Below are 26,227 nucleotides of genomic sequence, written 5' to 3'. Positions count from 1 at the left end.
TTGTGTTCAGGCTCTTCAAAGCGTGATGTAAAATATCGGCAAAGCGGTTCGTATCTCAGATTATACAAATCCGTTAGCGGTTACAGCCACCTTGTTATATGTGACCTTTTCCAGGGCACAGTTCCTAAAACTTGAGAACAATCCATACTTTATATAAAATGATTGGTCTTAGCACTTGCACATTAAAACCCCTTTTCCATAGTAAGGGTATGCTCATATAGTCTTATACAGGTTCACCCTAATGCTCGAAACACAACTCTCCCAGGACTCAAGCCAATGTGACCGTGTATAGAAGGCTTACCCATATATTTCATTCTTGATTCGTTTGCTTTGACGTGTGCGGCAACCCTGACGCCAAGCAAAACAAAAACAGTACAGCAAAGAAATTTAAAAGGTCATTGTTTATGCTAAGAAGCGGTTATATTTAGTTATTTTGATAGTTGGATACGAAAAGATGTCCTGTCGCTGCTTCTGCTTAGTGGCTGCAGCACTGGTGCTGCTGCTCTTCCACCAGCAATCCTGTGACGCAGCCACCCAGGCGCCCCAAAAGACGGTGGTAATTGCGGAGCAGAGTGCGCCGGCTGCCGAGGTGGAGGCCAAAAAGCCAGTCGTGAAGAAATCGCAGGCAGAGAATCCTCCGGCAGGACCAAAGGATTCTATGGTGGTCGTGGACGATGGCGGTCCTGCTCCGGTTGCTCCAGGTGCTCCAGGTGCTCCGGTCGCCAGACCACCAGGAGATGCCAAGGCAACGGAAGTGTTGCAGCCCCCTGGAAGACTTTCCGTGGATGATGTTCATGTTGAACGCTCTCCCATGTCCCCCGATGTGGACTTTCCGGGCCAGGCTGTTGTCTACATCCTCGTGGGGATCACCAGTACTGCAATACTGCTGCTAATTATGAGGGTTTATAGGTGAGTTGATGGAGGACATGTACTAGAGCTCTAGACTATAGTCCAGAGAAGCATGTAAGGTTATTTCAAAGACTTCCTTATTATTTAGTAATGCAATGGTAAATGCGAAAACAGCAAAAATAGATATTTAGGATTTTCAAAAGTTTACAGCGATCTTTCATTGTGCTTAAAAATTATAATTTCCAAGAAATATTCTAAGAATAGTTATTTAAAATTAAGCGTGGTTTAAATATGTGGCTTTAAATATTCTTATCGGTGCACTATATGCAAAGCATATATATATACCGAATTTTACTTTATACATTCGGGTTATTAAATCATTGGTGCCGATAAGACTAATCGAATCGGAAATCATTGCAGGCTTCGACTTTCCCGGGCGGAGCGCAAGTACGGCGTGCAGGGCGACCGCGCCAACCAGGAGCTGACACCACTGCCCATGGCCATCGAGGACGTGAATAGTGACGAAGAGGACCACACCCTGTTCGAGGTCAATCGCCAGAACATACGCATATTATGAAATAGCAGACACTTGCACACGCCAAAGATCCGTTTGGTCGCACCGCCATTTCCGACACTTCTCAGCAGAACTTGCCTTGTTTCGTAGCTATTTAATGCTTTGTAGATTTGCGCTGTAGCTGCCAGCCAATAGCCGACTAAGCCCACTAATAACTAAGTTATCTGCATTTCTCCTACTCGCAGTTGGTTCAGGTTTAACGAATCAAAAGGAACACAAAACCACTTGTGATAACGATTACGATGATATGTAAGCATGTCTTTAAGTACGAAGGCCGCTGGAGCCCCGAAGGCATTAAAAATCTCAAAAGTACCAATGCTTTCAACTCGCCTCTGCGTCGATGTTCCATATAAATAAATGTTATATTACATGTACTCGCTTCTCTTTATTCTTCACACTTTCACAGGACGAATCTAGCTATAATTGGTTACAAACGTAGACTTAATACAGGTTGATGGGCTTACAGATAGCTTTGACAAAGGATATACATAGGCTGGATACAGGCAGTATACGCGTACGCACGGAAACAAATGCACTAACTCGTACTTATCAACTAGGATCACATAAATAATTTATTAACAATACTGCGACTGCGGCTGTGGCTGTGGCGGTCCTGCCCTGCCTAGAAAAACCACAGGAGCTTACGACTACCGCTAACACTAAACTTGAGCTTCGCTAACGTTTTACATTTGTGGTTGGCACTGTAGTTTGTAATATTCCGCTGAGCCATTCTCCATTCTCCCGACCTACCAGAGTCGGATCTAGGGGCTAACTGGTGTGGCTACATAGCCATCGGCGTGGGTTTGGCGATCGGGATCGCCGAAATCAAATCATGCTGCCGAACATCCGTTTGCCGCGCGTCAGAACCAGGCTGACCACCATCACAGTCAGCAGGAAGAAGACCAGGCTGAGGAACGTGGTGATGAAGCGACATCTTTGGCGGAACTTCTTCTCCTTCTCCATTTTCAGACGCAGCTGCTCCGCCCGCGGCAGGTCGAGCGTGAAGTCCGATTCGGGTCGCGAGGATGGCTGCGAATAGTAAGATGTAATTTTAAGTTGTTTTTTAATATACAAGTTCAATTTGCATAAGAATAGATTGAAAGCATTCAGTACAATGGAATTCTGTATTTCAATAAAATGTATACATTATATTATATATTATATTAGCAATTAAAGAGAAAACCCCCATTTTACTGCACATATTTGCACCACACCATTGATTTTGCTAAAAAAAATAGTCATCGTGGGACAGTTCGATGTAGAGAGTTACCACTGTAAATGCCACTTGGGCCCGCAATTAAGTTAATTAATATTTGATGATATAAGCGCTTCGCTTTTATGTAAATCGCTCTGACCATCAACGACCGCTGACGATCTTCTCTTGACATTGATTATGACCACTTTAATCGCGCATAAATGCACCGATCCTATTTGAGCCAAGATATGTAAAGCCAGTCGCGTCCAAGCGTTTCAGGTCACAAAATGTTTGGCCATAAATCACGGCCCAAACAGCGTCTCGTGCCTGCCAATATTTGCAGGTTGAGCAGGGCGTGGTGGTTGTGTGCTAAAAACTTAAAAAACTTGAAAAATAAACGAAAAGGGCTCCAACGCACAACAATTTGACCCACTGAGCTTTGTTTTCTTCGCTTTTGTCGCTCCGCCTCATGCTCATCTTAATTTTTTCCCGCTCGCCTCACTTTTAGCGACACAACCTTGAAATCTTTTCAGTAACAGCGAAAAAAGGCAAGATACAGACTTGAAACAAAACGTTAACCGTTTTTGCTGATGCTTTTTGTTCGTTACCTTTTTTTTTGCCCGATTCTCGCTGAAACACCTTCAAAGTTATGAAACCCTTTCGGAAATTTCACCAGGTGCAGGTGCACAAGATGCATTAGTTGTACCAACTTCTATATCCCAATGACATTTAGCTGCCACTTCCGGAGGAAGTGAGGTAATCTGCCCGCTGAAAAACCACTTTAAAATGGCTAACTGCACATGTAAGTAGTTCTGTTGGCCAAAATGCTGGCCAATTTCAATCGGCTTGTGCCAAACGACAGATGAGATCGCGCTTATCGAATTTCGAGGGAGAAAGCGGCGTATACGCAACGCGGTCATTAAAAGGGCATTCAAGTGTAGTTTTGCGTGTGTCTGAAGTGCTTTCAACACACACTCTCGCACATCACTCACACACACTCGGCATGTGTGTAATTGAGCTGTGGCGAACAAACAATTTTGCCTGCAACAATTTGCACACACCTATTTTTGCATCTTATTGTGATGATTGCGACGGCTCTGGCATTTTTTCTTAACTTTTTTTGCGGTTCGCTTTAAGCTGCATTGTTTTCGATCCGGGTGATCACTTCTTTTCCAGCTCACCCACTACAGTGCACATCGCGTGGCAAGAAAGTATTTCTATTTTATGAAAAAAATTATGTACCTCTAAGTATATTGAATAAATGATTGCAATGGTCCGAATGTTACTTTACTAACTTATCTTGCATTTCTATCTATTTGCACTTTCCTAACCATTTCGCGTCTACCTTAGCGAGCATCTACTGTACCAGCAACGCACACAATCGAAATGTGAAATTGAAATGAACTCAGCTTTGCGGTACTTTTGTGCCTTCCGGCTTCTTTTCTCTCCCTTTCTGATGATTCGCTTGTCTGAGGTTAGTAATGCCGTCCAAAGTCGGCGAATATGAACGAATATCTGTATATATATAGATCTGTGTATTCATGATTACCGTTGCTGTTTATCAGCCAAAGTACTGTGAAAAGGCAAGACGTAATCGGCGAAAGATGACGGAGTCGGAGGCTGCGGGGCAATTACCGCATTCCGGCATTTGGTTACACTTAAAAAAAGACAAAATCTACTAATGTGCGTTCATAATGATTGATTGGATATTTAATCTTTGCCTAAAAAGTGATTTTGTCAGTTTCAGTGGAAATATGCGTATGGTGACGTACCAAATAATAATCATAGTCGAATTGAGATGGTTATTTTTCAACGATGATGGATTGGCTGCCTCCCATTCGAAGCAAACTTGATCCTAAAAGATCTGCCATTCAGTTACTATAATTATATCTTAGTAAGTTCCCACCTCAAACGATTCGGGGGTTCATTAGCACCAATAAAACTATCCGAGATTGATTAATCATCAATGGGTAGCTGTGATTCTCCGCAGTGTGATGACATATCTGCTTATATTTCTTTTTAATTTTACCACCTGATTTTCGCTCAGTTTCTTCCAGTGTACTATTACTTCCCCCCAGTTGCTGGGAGCTGGAGTGTAACGGTTTTATTGGCTTGCCATGCCAAATGAAGTGCAATTGTGGTGTAAAACGCCGTGGGTGGATATATGAATTGAAACTTGGGCCCCAAGCCCAGAGGTGCCGGAATATCTTGCCGATTTTGACGCCAGGGGAGACTCAAGCTGTCTGTAAGCTAATTTGCAAATGATGCCGCCGTACAACAGCACGCACACGCAACAAACAATAAATAAATAAATTATATAAAATGAAAAATTAAACGCCAAAAACCATAAATTCGCCAAAGATATGCAAAACGATGAGAAATCGACTACTGGCTGTAAATTCCCGCTCAACCCGGCCTTGAAACACATCGCATATAACGCATACGCCGTGTGCCCCCCAAATACGGGTTCAGCTTTTGGGTGTGTGTGCTAATTTCGGAAAGAAAATCCATCGATCGGCGGGGCGTTTTAATTTGCCGCACACGTTTTCCGCCGCTGACATTGAAGGTGCTTCTGTGTGCCGCTTCCCCCCTGGAAGTTGGCCAAGTTTGGTGCGGCTGCCCCACGAGCAAGTGTACATATGTATCCACATACATCAGGTTTGAGAAGTCACTCCAAGAGAAAACAACATTCAACACGTCCACGAGCAACTGGCCGACCATCGTAATCTCCGCCGGATGGGGGAATCCGTATCTTTGCTCACGTCGCGGCAATGGATCTCGCTTAATGCACTTTGGATTGTATGCTTCGATGGGCTATCTTGTACTTCATGTTATCTGCAGACTCAAGCGACTGTATCTTTTTCCCGAACATTTCCACATTCTTGCTGCTCATCACTCAGCAAGATGCCAAATTAATAATTTATCATTATTTGTTAAAAAAAATTATAGAATATGAATAAATTAGCTTAAGTTTTTCGAATGCCTGGTTAAGTTCTCTGCCTTTGTTTTGTATAATTTTTTTTTATTTGTTTTGCTCCCAGTTTATTGGATATTTACCATTTTGTAGGAATTTTTTCACTGCTATACTGTTACGCATGCTGATGTCCGATCTTAGCTTTAACTTTGCAAAGCATCAAAAAGATACATTTCATATCTGCCCATTTGATCGAAAGTAGTTCAAGTTCGCTGCATGCGTACCATTTTTGGGGAACTATTCACTGGTCCATTGTTCGCGACACAAACCACTGATCCAAATGCGGTGAGCTGAAGTCCACAACTGATCCGGCGTCTGATCTGGCCCAATCCCAGGTGAATGTCTTCGGGGGGCACTTCTACACACATTAGCCGTATTTTTTGTCTTCGCCAATTAGCGGGCTTATGCTAACTCCAGCAAGTGTGGCAACAAGTCCACGAGTCGCCGGCCTGAGCGCGGATTTAATTCAATTTAAAAGTGTGTGCAAACATTTATGCAATTGCAAATGAATTTTCTTCTTTCGCCTGCTCCGCTTGCCACCGCAGGCAGTGGGGAAATTGCACGATGGGAGGCTGGCTGGTGGAGGCACCACAGCCGCAGGGAGGGGGGGGGGGGCTGCCCCTCTGCGTGGGCGTGGCAGAATTGCGAAATCCAGGTGGCAGTGCCTGTCTAATTAGTTGGCACCTTTCCCTCGGCGCACACGGCGTATGAGCAATAGCTGGAAATTTGATACCATAATTGCGGGCAGTGCCGCAGCTTCCGTGGAAGTGGAACCAAATACCCCTGGGCCACCAACGGCCAATATTCAGTTGTGTGTGTCCCCCAAAAGAGCCCAAGGTGGCCAATGCACAGGCAAAAAGGTTCAATGAACTATCTATCAGATATCTAGCAATCTGAATTGCAACAGTTTTAGAAATATGTATTTCCTGGACTTCGTTCAATCTAAACAGCTTGACCCTAATAAAATGATATTTCAGTATGTCTTGTATATAGAAGATTCAAATTTTTCACCTATAACTTTATACCAAAAACTATTTAAAATCCATTTAATTTAAGAAAACCCAATGAGAATAGCTGCTCCATTTGCCCCAATTAAATACACAAAATGGCAACCGCAGAAGGTTGACGACTCCATGACCAGCGACTGCTCTTGAGGCCTGCCCCCCAAATGGAATCCGCCATAACCCAGTTAACGTTTGGGTGGCAGTGGTGGCAACTGTCCCCTGTCCAGTGGCGATTGCGATTGCAACACTTTGTGGCAACTAAAACGCGTGCAGCTTTTGGCCGCTTTTGGACCAGATCGCCTTACATCTCTCTGCGTTTTCAGTTTCGTTTCGTTTCGTTTTCATTTTGGGTTTCGGTTTCGATTCGTTTTCGTTTTGGCATTCATGACAGCAAACCCGTTTGGTTTTCAGTTTCGTTTGCTGCCGGCCAATTGCCGTGGGACGAGTTTCGTGGAGCGGGCTTTCGAGGAGGCCGCAGCTGCAGGATGGGTCTTCAGAGGCTTCTCCGCTCGCGGAATTTCAGCCAACGTCCTTAAAGGTCATTCGAGTTGTAGGGCAACTTCTTACCACCTCTTGCCACTTGTTGCACGGCAGGCAGGCAACCGCCCTGCCAGCTTGCCGCCTTGGCACCTTGCTGCTTTCGGCCGTCCGGTTATCGCGGCCACAATCGATGGCCAGTTGGCCGAGATGCGGCTGCCACTGCCGCCGTCTTAACGGAATTTAAAGGTTAACTGGTACAGTGTCGCTTAACCGTATCTCTCGCACGATTGCCCCACAGCACTCAAGTTCAAATCGCCCGCGATAGATCGGCTATCTGATCCGCAAAGGTGAACAAACCTTCCGCCGAGAGTGAAAACTCATTGGGATGCCGGTCGTGAGTTCGGCCGTTCAGTAGCTGGCCAGAATCACTCAAATCGCTCGAATCGCGGCTAAATCGCTGCGGATATTGCATAAGCGGCTGGCCAAAAACGGAAGGCGTAGAACGGAAGCCAAAATTGGTAACGGAATGTTAAGAGTACACAATTCTTTGGCGGATATAAGGCAGTGAAATACCCTTCAATAAGTAGGTGTAAAGTTTAATTAACCAATATTGGGTTTATTGTTTATTGAGTCTATTGATATGGTTACTTGTTTCTCAATGTTGGTGCTCTCGATTCGCAATCTAAACACTTACAGGCATTATGACTTAATCTGGCATTACCTGAAGGGCCATCGAGGCAAGGTAGCTATTTGGATTGGAGTGGTACCCGCATTAGATGTAATTATCGAGATCTATGGCCGAATGGGGAACAGTAGCCGGGCGGATTCATTAATCAAACTGCCTCATAGCAGGGGCCCTGACTCTGAAACTGGCTGTATGGATACACTTGCGACTATATCGATGCTATCGATGGCATCGCCTGGCGCATAACAATCTCTGACGTGGGGCACGATGACGTTCATGCGAATTCCGAATGACGTGGCTCGAGTTCTGGCTAAAAGTGCGCGGGTGTTGGCATTACTGACATCACGATGCTACCAAAACGGCTGGCATTGCGGCCAAGGATGAGGCTGATCAACTGTAGTGGCACGAAGCGGCTTAGAATGCGAATTGGACGAGCAATTGGCCGGGCTAATGAGCTGAGGGCAGAAAACAATTGAAGCCATGCTAATCGCTCTGCGAACTTGAGATAGTTTGGCCAATCGACTGTACGATTTTCGTTGGGCTGGCCGACCTCGGGCTGCAACTTAGTTTGGGCTGCAATTAGCCAGCGCATTAATCATACGCCTCGTTGGCCCAAACAGCTCATAATTATCTCTGCAAGCGGCTGTCGATCTAAATACGGCTATCATACCGAGCTATAATACCGAGCTTTGCTAATGGATGTATTTGATTCGATTCAAGCCGAGCCAAGGTCCAATTAAAGCTCATCCTCACACCAAAAGGATTAATCACGTGTGTAATTGGCTTTCTCCATCAGGGATTAACCCTTTACTGAACCCATTTTAACAAGCCTTTAATTAATCTTTTTGAGAATCAGTTTCGGTTTCAGTTTTGATTAATTCAGTGAACGGAAGTGGATTTTGTTCGCATAGAATCCTATTGAAATGCAAATTGAATTAAATTATCATTAAGCAATTCGCTCGTTACGGAGTAAATTGAATGGAGGAAATATTATGCGATTGCATGAATCGCAGCCAAAGTAATGTGAATGCTCCCCCACCAAATTAACCGTGGGGATGAATTTTATTTATAGAATTGGAGAGATAAATATTTATCGAATCGGGCACTACAAATTCAATGCAAACTAATAGCTCTTTATTCGATCTTTTTTCAAGAACTTTCACTTTTGAAGAAACAAAATTTATAGATCCTTTGATTTTGGTATAAAAAAGTTTAGTAATTATGTTCCTGAACTCGTTAAGGTAAATGAAATTCATATATCTAGTTAAATAAAAGAGATTTGCTGATCTCTTAACTTTAACTTCATTATCAATTTCATAACCTTTCAGCTCAACAGGATATTTATACTATACTATACTTAAACCCCAATACTCACATAGGACAGAGTGGGCTGAGCACTGCTGATGACCAGTTCGCCTCCACCTCGCTGCTTGCCGAGGAGTGACTGATGGAGCCGATTGGTGCCGTAGTACATCTCCCAGATGCTGGGCTTCTTGCGATGCCACTCGGCGAGGCTTTCCCGCTCCCGATCCCGCTCGGCCTTATCTCCGCCAGCTCCGTCCACCGTCACATTTCCAACTCCAGTATTGCTGTTGGACACCGCGAGGATGGGCTTGTGGAAGGTGAGGTTGCGCTGCATTTGCGTAACTATTGTGGTAGTAGCTAGGCCTGGGTGCAGTGCCTCAAGCTCCAACTGCGGCGTGGAGGCGGGCGAGGGCGTGGCACTGCGCGAGAGACTGGCGGTGGTGACCTCCGATTCCACATAGCATTCGGCGGCGGGAAAGATCTCCGCTATGGACTTGCGCTTCATCTTGAAGTTGGGATCGCTGGCACAACGAATGGTCATGATCTGCTCGCGAACGCTGAGAGGTCGGCCATTGGCGGAGATGAGGACTCCATCGCGTACTGCCTCGTAGGCATTCAGTTGAAGATCGGCGCTACTGCGCCTGCGTTCCAGGGCGTTTTGCATGCGGACCACGTGCTGCTGGCGTCCCAAGCCGCTGCACAACTGCCGGAGCTCCAGCTCACTGTGCTGGTTCATGCGCTGCAGGTACGACTCCAGTTCGTGCTTCAGCGTGTGGATCATCCCCTCCAGCTCCTTGGGCACATCGGAGGGCGGGGTGCTGGCGGGTGTGGGCGAGGCCGAAGTCGGGGGTGTGGCCCGCGATAGGAGGCGGATCTTGTCACGGACGTCCTCCAACAGCTCCCGAGTGTTCTGGAAATGCAATTGATCCTCATACCGCTTGACATAGGTCTCCTCTGCCACGCCCACACCAGGTCCTCCCGCTCCGCCCCTTTCGCTCTCCAGGCGGTAGGCATCCTCGGGACAGGAGTTGATGTACTTGGCGCACTTGTAGTTGTTCTCCGCCAGCTGCTCGTCGTTCAGAAAGCTGGGATTGTCGATGCCATGATGCCCCGCGCTGGGCGCCAAAAGAAAGGCATCTAGGTCAATATCCAGCAATGAATCATCCACCATCTGCTCCTGTTGCTGCTGCTGCTGCTGCTCCATGATGGTGGGCAACTGGTTGTAGACCCTCAGCTTCTCTCCAATATCCAGAGCCTGGGGTGGGCCTTCGTTTCTTCCGCCGGCCACCTGCATGAAGCTCACAATATGCTCCTGGGCATACAGACTGGGAAAAGTCTTCAGGTGGCGGTCCAGATTCTCGATGCTCGTCTCCAGAACTCGCAGCTTTTTGCTGTAGTGATGCAGCCCCTCGTCCACATCGGCCTTCGACTGCGATTGATGGCCATTCGATGCGGCTGCATCTTGCATGTCCGAGCGCTGACTCTTCACTGCGGACAACTTTTCCGACGAGCCTTCCGGTGGGTCTATCGATGGCGCCTCCTGCGGAGCACCCGCTTTCGTTGGTAGCTGGAGCGGTGGTCTCTGCCGCTGCCTGGCGGCCACACTCTTGATCTTCTCCTGGACATCGATGACCGGTTCGCAATAGATGTGCTCGTCCAGCGAGTAAGTGGAGCACACATTGGAGCTGTAATAACCGGACGAGCCGCTTTTGTCCGTCGAATAGTGTGAGCCACCACCACCACCTCCTGCGCCGCGCGCCTCCTGTGCTGCTGCTGCCGCTGCTGCAGCAGATGTTGCTGCAGTCGCAGATGCTGCCGCTGATGCTGAAGCAGATGCTGATGCCGCTGCTGCTGCGACTGGCAGTCCGGAATCCGTGGAATGCGTGCTGCTGACATTGGACGCAATCGAGCACTTCTTGCTGCGCTCCCCCGCGCCGCCGGTCGCCTCCAGCTGTTGGTCTTGACCAATTGCATTCCCCATTCCAGTGGCCAGTCCATTCTTCAGTGGCATTGCGGCCGCTGCCGTGGATGTGGACGATGGCGAGGCTGATGCTGATGGTGACGCTGTCGCCGTGCTGCAACGAGAGCGGGAAAGCGAAAGAAAGAGCCATAAAAAGCTGTGAAAAACAGTCGGATGAAAGGGAAACCTGGCGTTGGAAAGCGGTTTTTGTTGGTTTTTCGCAATCGCCGTTTTGTTTATACGTCGCCAACTGACTGGGAAACGAGCAAAGTACTATGGGCCAATACCCCGATTTTTTGCACACAACCAACTTTGGTTTATTGCATCTTGCTAATCCTAATAATTCATAAATCCTAATGAAAATGCCTCACTTCAGCTAATGCACTCTACTTGTTTTTTTTTTTGTCACACTTGGCTGTCAAATATTTTTAGGAGACAAAAAACCTTCGTGGTTTCTTTCATTCCCATGGTGTAAGCTATTAAAAAGTTCACAGCTGAAAGCGAAAACTGGTTAACTGGGTTAGTTGCTCTGCTTACATTTTCAATTTCTACTCAACCGGCTGACATGCAAATATCGTTGGGGACTCGGACTGGGATTCCCCAGAGAACATCTCCCGGATGTCCAGGAGATACTTACTCTCGGTAATCATATTTGGTTCTTGCTCTGCCCGTACTGTACGAATAAGCAAATAGACAAAGGTTTGAAAGCGTGTTTTAGAAATTCAGCATCAACATACAAATTTGATTTCAATTCAAATAAACTCGTTCTAAACAGGATTTCGGCCTCACTTACTGTTGCAATTCGGTTAGCTTTCGGTTTGTTTGATTTTTGCTTGCTTCTCGGTTTTATTTCACTGCCTAACTGTGAAGTTAGGCATGCAAGTGAAGTCTACGGCTTTGAGTCGCTTTTGGCCGAGTTTCTGCCGCTCTCGGCCAGCGTGTGTGGGTAAGTTCGGGCCAACTTTTTGGTGAACCATGAAATCCGCCGCTGCCTGATGACTTGGTGGGGGCACAGGATGAGGCTAAGTGCAGCGAAATGAAATGGAAACTTAATTGAATGGAACGAAACGGAAGCATCCCATTGCGGAGGGCACTAAACTTCAACGAACTCTTTACAGATGGCTACCGACTGTTTTGGTGGAAATTTATGGGGTTACTTTTTAACTTTTTGCCAATATCTTTGTAGCCAAGTTGGATAAAGCCAAGTTACTACAAATCAAAGTCCTGCAATCTAATCTATATAGTTATAAATGTTACAGAAGGAGTTGCTTGTGATATGCTTTTATCCACAGATATTTACATCTTACCAATTTGTCCTCTTTAACTAGCTTTTTGGCATGACTTACTGATTAATCGCAACTACAAGTCACATTATTCATTCGGATCCTTATCTCTTATTGAATGAATTAACTTTACGTTTTTTCTTCGCCCTCTCAATCGCATCATCAATCAGTTGAGCAAGTTTTAGCCCATCCTAAATTGTGTAAGCCTTTCGAATTAGCCATTCGTTGTCTTTTGAAGAGTTGTCTATTAATCTGATATCGAAGGTAACATATATTAACTGCACAAGTTAACCACATCAACTGATCCCCTAAGGGACTTATTTATTTGGCCAAAAGCTGCACTGATTGATTGCAAGTAGAATTATTCCGATATTCTAATCGCACGGCATTTGCATTTTTTCTGCGGCGGATTTGCATTTTTGACCGCCTGGCGCCAGTGGCACTGCTTTAATAACTCACTTACGATCGGTAACAAGTACGCGATATTCGGTTCCATATGGCACTACGAGTAGGTCAACGCTGGCTTTTGGCTTTTGGCCAAGCGGAATGAGTGCTGGGAGTTGCGTAATAGCGCCCGTTGCTACCAGATACTGTATCTGCAGCTTTTCGGCGGACGGTTCTTGTACGGCAAGTCGGTGCGTTACGCGCCCAAAAATTGATAAGTGGCGGTCAGTGGTGCTGTTATATGTATCTATGTATCTATGTATCTGTTTTGGTGGCACGGCCAGCGATGCGTAGTGGCAGCGGGCCATAGATATCGCACCAACAGAAGCGGCAAGGTTACCTTTTTCGATTATGAAATATTTTGCAATCTTGGGGCATATGTTTATTTTGTTTGTTCGAACTGTGTTAATTAAAATGTTCAGCCTCGTTTGCATGCACGGAACACTGGCGAGCACTGGGTGAGCTGGACTTGAAGATCTAGCGGACAAGCTGATTTGGCGGACAAGGGAACTCGCGGACAGGCGGACGGATTATAGACCGTTAGCAAACACCATCGTGTGGCTGCTAATTGTTGTTGACTGCTTGCCAAGACAAATTACAGGCGACTGGAGTGGACTATTGGTCATCTGAGCCGTCTATCAATTGCAAATCAATCAATGGGCCAACGCGTTTTTATTGCAGCGATTATATCGGCAATTTCGCACATGCTTAGCGCTCGAGATGGACGTTTTACGGGCTTTGGTCGGTTGGACTGGCTAAGCGACGACCTTGGCATAAGCCAGAGATATAACTATGGCCTAGGCGGTCTCAAAAATTGAATACAAATTAGCGACGAGCAGCAACAATTGATCGCCGCGCCGTCTAACTTCATTGATGGGGGCCAATGGGACAATGGAATCGCACTTGGCCAAGGTCGCCTTGGAAGAGGAGCTACTGTGCGAAGTCCACTCCCCCCGGGTTTTAGTTTCAATTTTAGTTAGCATGCGTGAGTAGCATAATGTATGTAGTTCCAACGCCAACTGAATCGCAAATCGATTTGGGTTCGAGCAAAGGGCGGGGATGGGTAACGCTGTGACCTTGATGGGAAACTCGGCTCTTTCCTTGATCCGCTGCGAATCGTTTGCTATTTTGACAGCATATCTGCCGGATTATCTTATCATGGCTATCGTGTCATTGCCTGATTTCCATAATCTGCCTCATGCAATGACCAAAATAGCTGAAACGAGTTGGAAACCGAAACTATCCGCCAATTAATTGAAATTGCTGTCAATACGCGGCACGACTTAATGCATATGCATACTCATATATCCATCTGTATATGCGCACAAGTATTTATTTTGTATTTTTGATAAATATTTCAAACCAAAACGGGCTCTCAGCTTCTGACCTTCGGCGATTCGAAGATCATGAGCTGCTGCTGCTGCTGGTGGCTTCTTTAATTTCAATTAATAAACGTAATTGTTGCAGCTGTCTGCAGTTGCTGCTGTTGCTGCTGCTGCTGCTGCTGCTGCTGCTGCTGCTGCTGCTGCTGCTGCTGCTGCTGCTGCTGCGGCGATGACCGCCGTCAAGTGTTTGCCAAGCTTCTCCAAAGGCAACGAGATATGTATGTGCACTTGTATATGTACATACAATCAGAAAAAGAGGTGAAGGCTGACAACAGGCGCCAAAAACCGCATTGCTCGATGCAGCAGCCACTGCAGCGGCAACTTGAACTTCGCCGCCGCTGCAGACATGATTTACATACATGGCTGCTGCCGCAGCAACAGGTTGCCCATCGCATTTGGCCGATCTGGGAAGATGGTTCTGGCAATCATAATCCCCATTTAGGGCAACACTCCGCCGCTGATTGCTATCCCCGGCTTAATGCCGCGCTAATTGGCTACGAACAACATAATTACAAAATATCGCCGGCTGCTCAAGTGGCTGGAACCGTGAAGTGTTGCGTCCGTAATTGCATTACCAGCGAGTAGGGTTTCCGATCTGCAACGGTCGTGCCTTTTCTGGGTCTGGGGTTTTCTCCCCTCCCCCCACCCACCCCCTCTACCTATGAAGTCAAGGTCGCTGGCGGAGCGGCGAAGGTCGATGCACCGCGATGGGCATCAATGGCTAGGAAATATTACTTAAGTTGTAAATGAGGCGTTGCAGAAGTTTCTAAAGATTTTAGTGTGGCATAGGTATTGTCTAAAATATCTACGGGTGTATCTTATAGATACATCATTTAAAATCCTAAATTGTTATTTTTTGATGTTATGTTGCATCCTCACCTTTGATATTTAAGCATGGCTCGTGGCAGTAGAAAATTTTCTCTGCTTCCCTTGGGCGCCGCGTTGGATGCACCTCCTCCACTTGGAGCGGCTATACCAGCGGCTTCTCCCGATCCCGATTCGCCTGCTCCACTTGCGTTGCGAGCGAAGAAGGCGCCCAGCCGCTGCAGATAGGCGAACTTGTTGCCGGCACCGGGCTCCTTGGCGGCGGAGTAGCTCCTGGTGCTGCTGCTCCGGCTGCTGCTGCTTCCGCACCGGCTTTGGCTACGGCTCTGGCTCCTGCTCCTGCTCCTGCTGTGGCTGGTGCCTCCCGCCTCGTCGTCCTCCTCCTCGTAGGGCAGCACCTCGATTGCATCGAAGTCGTAGGAGTTGAAGTAGGCCTGCTCCCGCGTCCGCTTCACCTGGGCCGCTTCCGTCACGTGGTCAGCGGATATATCCGTGGCTGTTTTCTTGCTCGCCGTGCCCGGTGAACTTTTGCAAATGGGCATGGTCGTCTGTAAAATGCATTCACTTTATTAAAATAAGTTAAATTTAACGGGCCTATAATGTTAATATTATCTAATCCCTCTACTTAATTGAGTCCCACAGCATTAAATATGCATAAATGCTTGTTCATAGATATGCATTTCATTTACACAATTGAACTGTGTACCATGACTACATTATTTGCAAAGTTCGGTGTGCATATCTTTCGGTTTCAATTCATGAAAACAGTTTACAAAAAGTACCAATTTAAAGATACTATCTTATCCAGAACTAACTATATTAATTCGGAGCGCTGGGAACTTGGAAACATCATCGTGGCTGTTCTAAAGAGGGTTATTATCTTCCAACAACACGAGCGGGAGCTTGCACAATTTTACGCTCCGGCGTTTACGGCTCTTTGCCAGCGGCGTCTCCAATGCATCCGCTTTGGCCAACTGGAGCTCCAAGTGGAGCTGTAAGTGGAAGTGGAACTGGTTTGGCGCTCGCAAAGAATGCACTTGGTGGCCACGTTGCAGTCGCGTTTCGTTGACGCAAGCGTTTTTGCCTCGCTCATGACTTTGCATTAATTAGCCAAAAAGGGTTTTGCGCAATTGCATAATTTTTGTGCAACGCGCGTGTTGCCTCCCCCAGTCATAATTTATGGTAACGTGGCTAAACGCCCGCCGATAGTGCACAGCACACCCCCCGAAACCCAACCGCTGATGCACCCAACTGCATTTACGGCCAGGCGTTCCATGGAGTCTGGCTCGGATGGGGCAGTTATGTGTGTGATCGATAGATAAGTGCGCCGTGCTGACAGCTTCATCATCGCCGCCCAATGCGGCTGGCCAGTGGGCTCATCGCCGTGCCATGGGTTCCGCGTTATCGACTGCTATTTCTGCGGTTTCAGCTTCAGTCGTTTTAGTCGCCGGTGCGGCAATCAGCAGTTTTCAAGCCGCACAGATTGCAGACCTCGTCGAAAGCATTAAGTGATACAAGCCACCCGCCGAAAGCCAAAATTATTGCCCACCTATGCAAGCTGCCCCATTGACGATAATTCCGGGTGGGTGCAAATCCGAAATGCCACTTTGGCTAATGGCCCATTTTACCTATGCACTATCTGATCGGAATGATCGAAAATGTAGGCATGCCAAATCGGACCTTACATAACTGCCGCTCTGTGGAAACAATCTGTTGTTTAAGTATGTAGTATGTAGCCTTAAGAGCAACAAGTTTATTAAGAAGTTACTGACTACCTACCAATTGTTTTTCATGAGTAATTTAGTAATCTTCTTTACGTTATGTTACTGAATTATGTGATTATGTGATGTGATTAATACTTGCTGGCTGAATTTTTATTTGAAAAATGCATTATTTGGCCTCAGGTAACGATTTGTAGTCCTAACGACTAGCGCAAAGAGATTTTAATCTGTGCACATGCTTTTAATGCCTTTTTCAATTGAAGAAAGACACTGTAGGCAATCAATTTCTTTGAAAAGTGTAACCACTGTAATTTGGGCAGCCAGTGCTATTGAATCTGATGGGTTTCTCGATAACTTTGCGGTTGACTTGGCGCCAACACTTCGTGGGGCTGATGAGGCGCCTCGATTGACGGATTTCTTTGCCAGCAAGCGCCATAATCGCGGAGATAATAATGGTGGTGGATTAATCGGCGATCGTGTTACTATGCCGCTGCAGTGGCTGATGACATGCCACATGCATTTGTGGGCCATGGTCAAGACAAACGTACAGTGACAAACGTGCGAGCACTGAGTTTTTCTAGTTCTGTTGCCCAAGTGACAACTCAAAGTTACTTTGTCGTCTTCCAAAGCACTGACTGCAAATAAGAAACTGCGATGGAATAACAGAGACAGCAGTTGGCAACTTCCACAAATCATGGCGACAAACCCATCAAACTGGAGCAGTCCGTCAAATCGGAGAAGGAGCTGGGGCCTCCGCTCCATTCACTTGGTCTGGGCATACTCGTTGTCGCAGCTATTCGAATGCAAATGTTGCACAACTTTGGCCGAAAAACGGTGATATAATTGAGTTTCGACGCGTTCTTCTTCTATTTGCTGGCCAAACAATCGACTGCTGAAGTGACCGCCACTTGAGTTATGGAAATGCGAATAAAAATACTGGGCATGGGGACGTGAGGGCTTTATTTATAGTTCGCTCTTCAATCAGAATGCCTGCGGTGGCTTTTGATATTTTAATGAGTCAATTGCCCCAGCACGTCCAAGTGCCAGTCTAAAAACGGATTGGCATCGGAATCGACTAAATCGATCGTGTTGCCAAGCGATGCCTCCACCTTGACTTATTTGCCATGAGTTCATCATCGCGGCGGGCCAAACAAAAGACTTAAGCGACAAACCCGGATTGCCCAAGCGAGTAGTCAAGCCAATCCGCAAAGAAATCTCCGCAAATGTTGCCGATGTAAAACCGCAACACAAAATCTGCATTGTTTTCCAGCCGCCGCATTGCAAAATTGCGTTTTTGTTAATAGTTTACACTGCCCTACAGGGCACAACATCGCAACAGCAGCCACTAGTAAAGCGCAACATCAGCTGGCATGCGGCAACATCAAACTGCATTTGCACAAACGAACAAGAAAACACGTCTAAAGTGAGTTACCCAAAATGCAAGAGAAAAATGTTCCCTTTTAACACAAAAAAAAATTAAAAAGTATCTTCAGCCATCTTCAGGTTGGCAAAAATTAAAGGGTTTTCTTTTACACTACACTACAACATTTAATGAGATAACTATATAGACCATAATACTAATATAGTCTTTATATAGAATAATAAAACAAATTAGAACGAAGTAATTAAAACTATAAACCTTATATGTTAAAAACAAGACAAATGTTTAAATGTTTTTAATGCCATTGAATCTGAAGGCCTTTATAGTTTGTTAACAATATTTGCTTTGCAAGTCTGTTTTTATGATGACTGCTTCTTTACGTCATTTGGTTATATTAATATCAACAACTAAGCAAAATTTTCTGTTTGTAAGTCGATATTTTGGTAGGTTAAAGGTAGTTTCTGTACTTGCCGCAGTAAGCATTCATAACAGACAAAAGCATGCAGTTCCCTTAGTTCAAATATAATATGATTGTTTAGAGAAAAAAGTACCAGCAATCGGCTTAATGATTTGAAAGGGGAAACAAATAAAAAAGCACTCGGCACATAAAATAAATTAAGCAAGACGTACGTTTGACTTTTAGGGTGCTTTAAGCCCTTAGTTATATTGTTTTAAACACTTTACGCCCTCCCACTCATTACGTCCGAGGCTGTTGGCCACTCGCCTTCTTTTTTTTTTTTTTTTGGGCCAGGAGGTGCTGGCTCTTTGAACGTTCACGGCTCGTTGCACCACCCACTCCGCTGCACCACCGCACCACAGCAGCACCACCTCCGCCAGACACCCACCGGTGGTTTCCCCGTCAACTGTCGCCGTTCGTCATTGAGGCTGGAGCCGCCGCCAACTGGCGCAAAACCCCTTAATTAGTTGGACTCAAAGAGACATTTTGCAACGATGATTGCGGCGAGTTGGTGGCAATTAATGCGCTGCACTGCCCGCTGAACTGAACCCATAATTGCGTTTCAGTGTGATAAAAACGCACTGGGTTAATGCTAATTGCAGACGCATTAGCCTGTTGTACATTTAAGCCTTTTTCCCGCTCATGGAAGTCATCTAATTAGGGTCTTTGGCTCGCAACGCGGCTTTTTGAAAGCATAACTTAGGGAAATAAAAATAGCGAAGAACTACTGCCCTGGAGATTTTTGCTTTTGTTAAGAAACATTTTAAAGAAGGAATTATAGACTGGTATCATAAGATGTTTCCTAATTCATTATGTTAAAATGGTACAAATATTGCCTTATATTTCCTTTTTATGTTGAAGTATATAACTAAAGTATTCACATATTCAGCTGACCTAATAGATCTCATTTCATTCCGCTTCAGATATTGTTAAAAATATCTCGAACAATATCTCGTGCTGATTGATTGTTAGATTCCACCGCAGAATCCCTTGGCTGCCAGAGTGCTATTATTAAATTGAGATTTAGCCAAGTGCGAGCTATCAAATCAAAGCGCATAAATTAGATAACCGCCGCCATCTCTCGGCCCCAAGTAAATAAGTTATAAAATATAACGAGCATAATTAAGTGCAAGCCATGGTAGTGGGCTGGCTGGTCTTTTGGCCAATAAATCGCAAGTGGCAGTAGACTCGTGGTGCTGGCCAAAGATTATGTAAATGGCCCAGAGCCGCAGAGCCACTTGGTCGACCAGTTTCCGTGTGATTGTGTGTGCAGTTTCGGATCGAACTCGAACTGGGCTCCATTAGAACGAACGGTGGCCGCCTTGTTGACAACACATAATGCCGAGGGCCGTAAATTTATGCTAAGTCGAACCGTGCCCTTGGGGCTTCAGATACTTGGCGTAGTTCCGTTCATCATCGGATACTCAAAGAAATCTTCTTGTCAATGAATGCACAGCAAACAATATTTTGGTATTTTCAAAGGCAGTTTATGCTACCAATGGATAATGGTATAAGATTCATTTAGACGGATAATGAAACATAGTCCTCTTAATGCACAATACAATATATTTTTATAAATTTCTATTCATGAGTTTCATGAGAAGGTACTTAAGTATTTAAGGTACTTTAGTACTTTAAGATACCCTGTTAATTGTGGTGAATTACAGTGGTAATTTTGTTCAGTGTACTGTAATAAGCAGGCAGTTTGTCGGCCACTCGATTGCTTCGCTTGGAGGAGAACGCTGGTTTCCAATTAACCTTGTCCGCTCCTCGGTCGCATTGGCCATCAACGACGCTCTAAAAAATTCGGCCAAAGAGCAGAAGCTGCGGCCCAAAATAGAATGGACAGACATTGAACGAAAAAGAAGCCAGATACATATAATATTTTGTTTATAAACAAAAGCGCGATGGATGGACGGCCGCCAATTATGCATGCACATCAAGAGGAACTCGACGCGCTGCCAACAGCTACTCCAGTGAGCTGCCCCTGCCCTTTACTGGAGCTAATCCCGCCGAGCGGATCAGTCAAGCGGCAATCACTTGACTCACCCACCCAACAACTCCCACCATCCCCTCCTTTCGGGTGTTTTTCATTGCACTTGCCGTTTGCTTTTCCTTTCTGTTTATTCAAAGCCGTGTTGCAGGCAATCTTGTTTTTGTTGCCGGTGTTTGGAGTTTATTTTTCCAGCTTTTCTCATTTCCCAACTTTCGCTCTCGGGCCAAAAAATGTTCACTGACTTTAATTAAAAAAGGGGAAAATACAAGTGTGTTATTAAGCCAAAGGAGAAGGAAATATAGCAGGCAGATTTTTAGAATGTCTCTCGATGAGTCTGCAACTTAGAAGGCTTTGCAAATGGTACCAACACTTAAAATCAAGTTTATTAATCGTAGCAAAGCCAATAAGTTTGATGCCATCGTGGTGGACAAGGTGTCCTGAAAGTGACTGGGAGTCCTTTAACAAACTAACCTTTTAATACAGATCTTCGGCCCTCTTCAAGCTGCATCAAATTAATGTTCCGACTTTAATTAAAGGCGAAAAGTTAAAAAAAGGCTAAGCCAAAGATGAGAGCAAAGGCATATAGACACAAGTTGTTCATAAGTCTCTTTCCATGTTCCCAACCTCTACCTCATAAAAAACATGTACAGCTTAATCCAAATAAACACACAAGCTGCCAGCCTGGCAGCTTGGCACTAAAATGAAATTTGAAAAGATATTAGGAAGGCAGCTGCATATAGTGCGATGGCGTTTGTGGACGTTAAACTAGTTTTTGCCTCTTACATTTTTCCCGGGCGTCCAAGAGCCATTGAAAAGGATGTTCAGGGGCTTAAATACTCCGGCTTGCCCTGCGAACTGCGAGATAAACCGGCTTTGCGGCTTGTTGCAGCCTGTAGGTTGCCATGTGCCACTTGACGCACTGCGTCACTGGTAGCGGGCGTGGGCGTGGGAGTGGATGGGTGGCTTATGGCCTGTTGAGCACCGACAACTGCGCAAACATGGCGAACAGAACGCACTGGCAGGCCAACCAAAAGGTTTATCATCAAGCCAGATACGAATGTTAGTGGGCTCAAGGCTCTTCTGCACTCGAAGGAACTCTTCTGCATTGTGAAACCCACCTAGGAACAACAATAAATGTCGAACATAGAAGGGATTTGACGAGATGTGCTCATGGGTGCCATTTGGTGACCCCGAATTATTGTGGCTTCTGGTTTTGGAAGCCTTCTTACAACTTTGCTAATATTAGATAGATATTAACTTATTAGCGAAAGATATTGAGTATTAATTGTTTGGAAAGGGAAATTCCTTCATATTGTCATAATGGGTTTTGGTGACCCCGATTCCTTGTTCTTGGGGTTTGTTGGACCAGGATGTTTTGGGTATTGGTATCCTCACCTAAACAAATAACCTTATACCATAACATATGCAACTGTGCCATTTTTCGAATTATGAGTGACTAGAAATCAATTTAGTGCCCGCATAAGTAGCGAAATCCACGATGGGCTGCCTGCTTCATTCGCATACACTCATATGCATAATCTTATTGAAGTTCAACAAAGCAGAGCAGCTCAGTCAAGGTCAATAGCAGTGGCCAAGTCAGCATTTGACATTTGCTTTTTGTTAACACAATAAAGAGCTGTCATAATTGAATAGCAGCAGTAGCAGCAGCATCCGCAGCAGCAGCAGCAACAAGTGCGGCGCAGCAAGTGCAACAAGTGCGATTTATTGACCGCGCTCTGAACTTGAAAGTTGTGCAAGGCAGTCGAAGGGAGGTCAAAGGGGCCGGATGTCCGTGTATTTGGGCAAGCGAGAAATGGCCAATTAATTGGCCGTAAGCGACAGAGGGAAACCCCGAGGCCCGAAACCAGTCGGTCGGTCACCCAATCAATTTGGGGCCTGGCCGCCAATTAGGGGGCATTTGTTTGGTCGGCTCGAATGCACTTGCACTGAATGCCCCGCCATTTCGGCTATGGTGTGTGTGTGTGTGTGAGTGTGTCTCTATGCTAATGTGTGTGAAAACGGGTTTATGGCACTTGGCCAGGCCGAGATCCATTATGATGGAAATTAGCCTCATAATCGTAATAGTGGGTTTCGGGTTCAAGTCTGCCGTGCTGGCCACTGGCCATTGGCCATTGTGAGGTGGCTGTGAGCCAAATCGCAAACAATTAAGACTATTTAAATCAATTGAAAGCTGATGTATCGATGTCACCGGATGCCCCCTGATCTTGAAAAATGAGCATTTAGCTCAATGAGTTTGTTTTTTATGTTCGATGCGAATTATTAATTCGATTTTAATGTCTCCAGATCGCGAAACCGATCCAAACCCGATTAACCGAATGCTAATGGATGTGGATAGCACGACGAGTGTTTGCTGGAACTTGTTTCCAATTGACTCTCAGCCGTATTTTTGCTTAATTAGTTGACACGCTCGGAACAAAACAGTCCAACAAGACCGAAAGTAAGTGCCCAACGGTTATATATCAACTCCGATCTGCTTTGCTTGGATCGGATCGCAATATCCATCAGGAACGTTCTAATAAATGGATCACACAAGCGATAAAATGCGATCTCGGGTTCGTTATCACCAGATAATGCAGATAATGCATATAATATATAGTTGCTCGATCCAGTCAAGGTTCGGTTATTATTTGGCGTTGTTTATTTTTAAATATTTGTTTAATACTTATTTTCGGCCGTTTGCTGAGCGAGCCAAACGTGTTTGTGGCCATGTTCTATGCACGAGCTTATCACTTCTGACGGGTTTATCGCCATCCGAGCCAAGTTCGCCCGAATAATGCCCGAATCTGGCCGCAGCTAATTCCGGTTCGACGAACCTTTCACTCCGCGAATTCCAAAGTTCCACAAATTTTGTTAAATAATCGACTTGTCGGGCTGCCAGCAATTTGATCTATTTGACGAGTTGACTTTTATAGTTGTTTTTGGAAAACTCTTAGTGGATTGCAACACCTACAACAGGTGAATTTATGTAGACAAGGTGTGGGAAAGTAGGTCTTCAGCCAGATATTGGTATGTTATCATAATCGATTTGCGAGGAAATTACACGTTAAGTTTCATAAATGCGCTAATTCAATTATAAATATTATTGGAAATGTTTCTGTGAACTTTAACCCCTTGCAAGCATATCAACAGCTGTGGTTTCTTTCTGCCCATGAACGTTTTACATAACCGCAATTAGTAATTGTGGCCAGTCTGGGGTCTCGACTTGCAATGAACAGCCCAAACCACATAATGAAATTGAAATATTTATTTGCCTACTGTGCAAATGTGTGCGCTTGGTTTTAAGTATTATATTTATTGAAAATTAAACCCCCTCTGTGTGTGTGTGTGTGTTCATAGTTTGTCAATGACCGCATTCATTCATTCATATTTTAAGTTGGTTGCCTCATTAATTTCGCCAAAGCTGAGCCCCGAGCAACACCCACAATTGTGGGAGATGCGTCGCTGTGGCGCAATGGGCGTGTGTGTAATATGATTAATTATCGTTTTCGAACACTTAAACAGCACTTAGCAGTTTTCACTGCAAACATCGGGGTGATAATTGAAATGTATTTCCATTGCATCTTTGGATTGCCGACATATTCAAGCGAACAAATGCTATAATATAAATGGCAACGAGGAGGGGCGCCCATCACATTAAATATTATCTAATTCCCAGCTTCGTTTGGGGCGTTTGTTTGGGGTTTTTTATTTAGCATGATGATGATTTTATGTGTGTTTTCTCAGCCATTTAACTGGTTTTGGTGAATCAAACTCGTTATGAGCTTTCGACGCTGCTTAGTCAAGCAATTAATGCACAAATCTTAGTGGGAGTCGGTCGCACTGGCAAAAGAACTTCGATTCGAACCAGAAGACCACCAACTATGGCTATGACTGCGGATATTTATGGGCCAACGGAGCTAATGAATCGCTTCCACCTGCCACTTTTTGGACACAACGCAGACCAAAAGACGTTCATGCGCTGTGACAGGAATTCCAATTTATGATTAGCCAAAAGCCCAGCCAAAAAGCCAATTTAAGGCTGTGGCCAAAATTAAATCATCAGCGGACGATTTGCAGCATTCAAATGGCTGGTTGGTTGGCGGCGTGCAGTTGAGAAATTGGGAAATTTAATTAACACTGAAATATGTAAATGTAATTTGTAAATAAATGCAGCGCAATTTCAATTTATTTGCCATTGAAATTGCTGAAATTAAGTGTTTGCTGAGCCGAATGCTTTGCAATTAAGAGTGCAAAGAGATTTTGAGGGCTGATTACGAGATACCCTTCAACTGGCAGGGGAGTATGGACAAATTCAAGCGGTTGAGCACATGAGAAATAATAACAAATTAAAGTTACTATTATTACAATGATGAAATATTAATTTTGTAACTTATGTATATATTTTTCTGCTTTCTCACTTAAAAGCAATCGATAATAAGCAAATGAGTTGGTTAAATTTAGTTGTTAACACTGGAAATTGCAATCATAAACTATAAAATGCAGAACTCATAATTGAAATATATTTTTTGTTATACGCTTTTTGTGCTAAATTTGCGGCATTCGACTGCATCAATTACAAACACACTTTGTTGCTAATTTTATTTTGTTGCTCCCTTTTTTTACGATGTCATTAAGGCCAGGACAATATAGAATGAAAAAATGCCTCATTCGGTTTTTAGCCCTCGTGTGGGTTTCTGTTCTATTTGCTGTTAATCCTTATCTAATTTATGCAAATTCCATATCACTTTAATGGCAGAACCAGCGGCGATTCGAGCACGATTTGCGGCGACTAATTTGTTTAATTGTAATTAGCCGTAATTGGTTTATGTTAATTGCCTCACCTCACACAGACTTCAATTGCGAATGGAGTGCGTCCCTAGGCCAGATGTTGCTTTTGCCTTTCCTGCTGCTGCTGCTTTCGGCCGAGTTGCATAAATGTTTGACTTTAACGGCTAAAAGGCGCGCACACTCACACACGTGGAAATATAGAAATTGGATGGCAACAATTGCATTAATGGGCTTTAATTGCCGAAAACGCACACAGCGAGCCACAAACTTGACTGCAAACTTGTTCGAAAAAAGTCAAATGGTCAAGCGAAGGCCCAGCGCAGTTGATTAAAATGTTGTAAAAAGTCTCTCTCGGTCTTAACTCGCTTTTTTAGTTGTTTACTATTTGTTTTTTGATTTTTAGTTTTTTTTAGTTTTTTGGTTTTTTGTGTTTTCTCGCGGGATAAACGGCAGAAGCCACTCAAATATTGCAGCAGCTAGCCAGAGGAAGATGAGCAAAGCGCACGCCAAAATCCGACTTATGCAATTTCTTTTTGTTTATTTCCAATTTCTGCCTGGGCACCTCTTCGATTTTGTTTCTTCCCTCGCTTTTCTCCGCTATTGTTGTTGTCCAATGCACATTTCAGTATGTTTCACACACACGCGCGTTTCTCGCTGTTTCGCGCTGCTCTTGCGATTTCTGCACTCTTTTTGGCTTCGCCGCGAAATTGTGTCAGAATAGCAAAAGACTGGAGTGTTTTCTCATTTCCAGCCCCTTTCCACGCCTTCTCAGTTCCAGTGTCGCACGGAGGCTGCGTGCAGGGCGGAAGAATCGCAGCGGCGACCTACGACAACCTGCAACAACCGCCGACAACGCGCAACACGCAACACGCAACACGCTACGCGCAGCAAGCAACAACCGACAACGGACAGAGCCGACAA

General features: G+C 45.0%; 2 protein-coding genes across 3 annotated transcripts; one reads left to right on the top strand and one right to left on the bottom strand.

Annotated features, from left to right (window-relative positions):
- Nucleotides 1-334: 334 nt before the first annotated feature.
- LOC6608074 lies at nucleotides 335-1,797 on the top strand. 2 transcript variants are annotated; one of them, XM_032715342.1, is made up of 3 exons: nucleotides 335-909; nucleotides 1,270-1,396; nucleotides 1,609-1,797. In XM_032715342.1, the coding sequence occupies exons 1-3, from the start codon at nucleotides 455-457 to the stop codon at nucleotides 1,621-1,623; spliced, it is 597 nt and encodes a 198-aa protein (XP_032571233.1). In that variant the 5' UTR covers nucleotides 335-454; the 3' UTR covers nucleotides 1,624-1,797. The 2 variants fall into 2 exon arrangements, with proteins under 2 accessions (XP_032571233.1, XP_002032822.1); XM_002032786.2 differs by having other exon boundaries at nucleotides 337-909; nucleotides 1,270-1,797.
- Nucleotides 1,789-26,227, bottom strand: LOC6608073. Its single transcript, XM_002032785.2, has 4 exons — nucleotides 25,360-26,227; nucleotides 15,018-15,511; nucleotides 9,137-11,141; nucleotides 1,789-2,452 (listed from the first exon to the last, which is right to left on the bottom strand). Exons 2-4 carry the CDS (start codon nucleotides 15,503-15,505, stop codon nucleotides 2,249-2,251), a joined length of 2,697 nt encoding a protein of 898 aa, XP_002032821.1. The 5' UTR covers nucleotides 15,506-15,511; nucleotides 25,360-26,227; the 3' UTR covers nucleotides 1,789-2,248.

The sequence above is a fragment of the Drosophila sechellia genome, chromosome 2R, assembly GCF_004382195.2.
Source record: "Drosophila sechellia strain sech25 chromosome 2R, ASM438219v1, whole genome shotgun sequence".
NCBI classification, from domain to species: Eukaryota; Metazoa; Arthropoda; class Insecta; order Diptera; family Drosophilidae; genus Drosophila; species Drosophila sechellia.
This window is presented reverse-complemented; position numbering and strand designations above follow the sequence as displayed.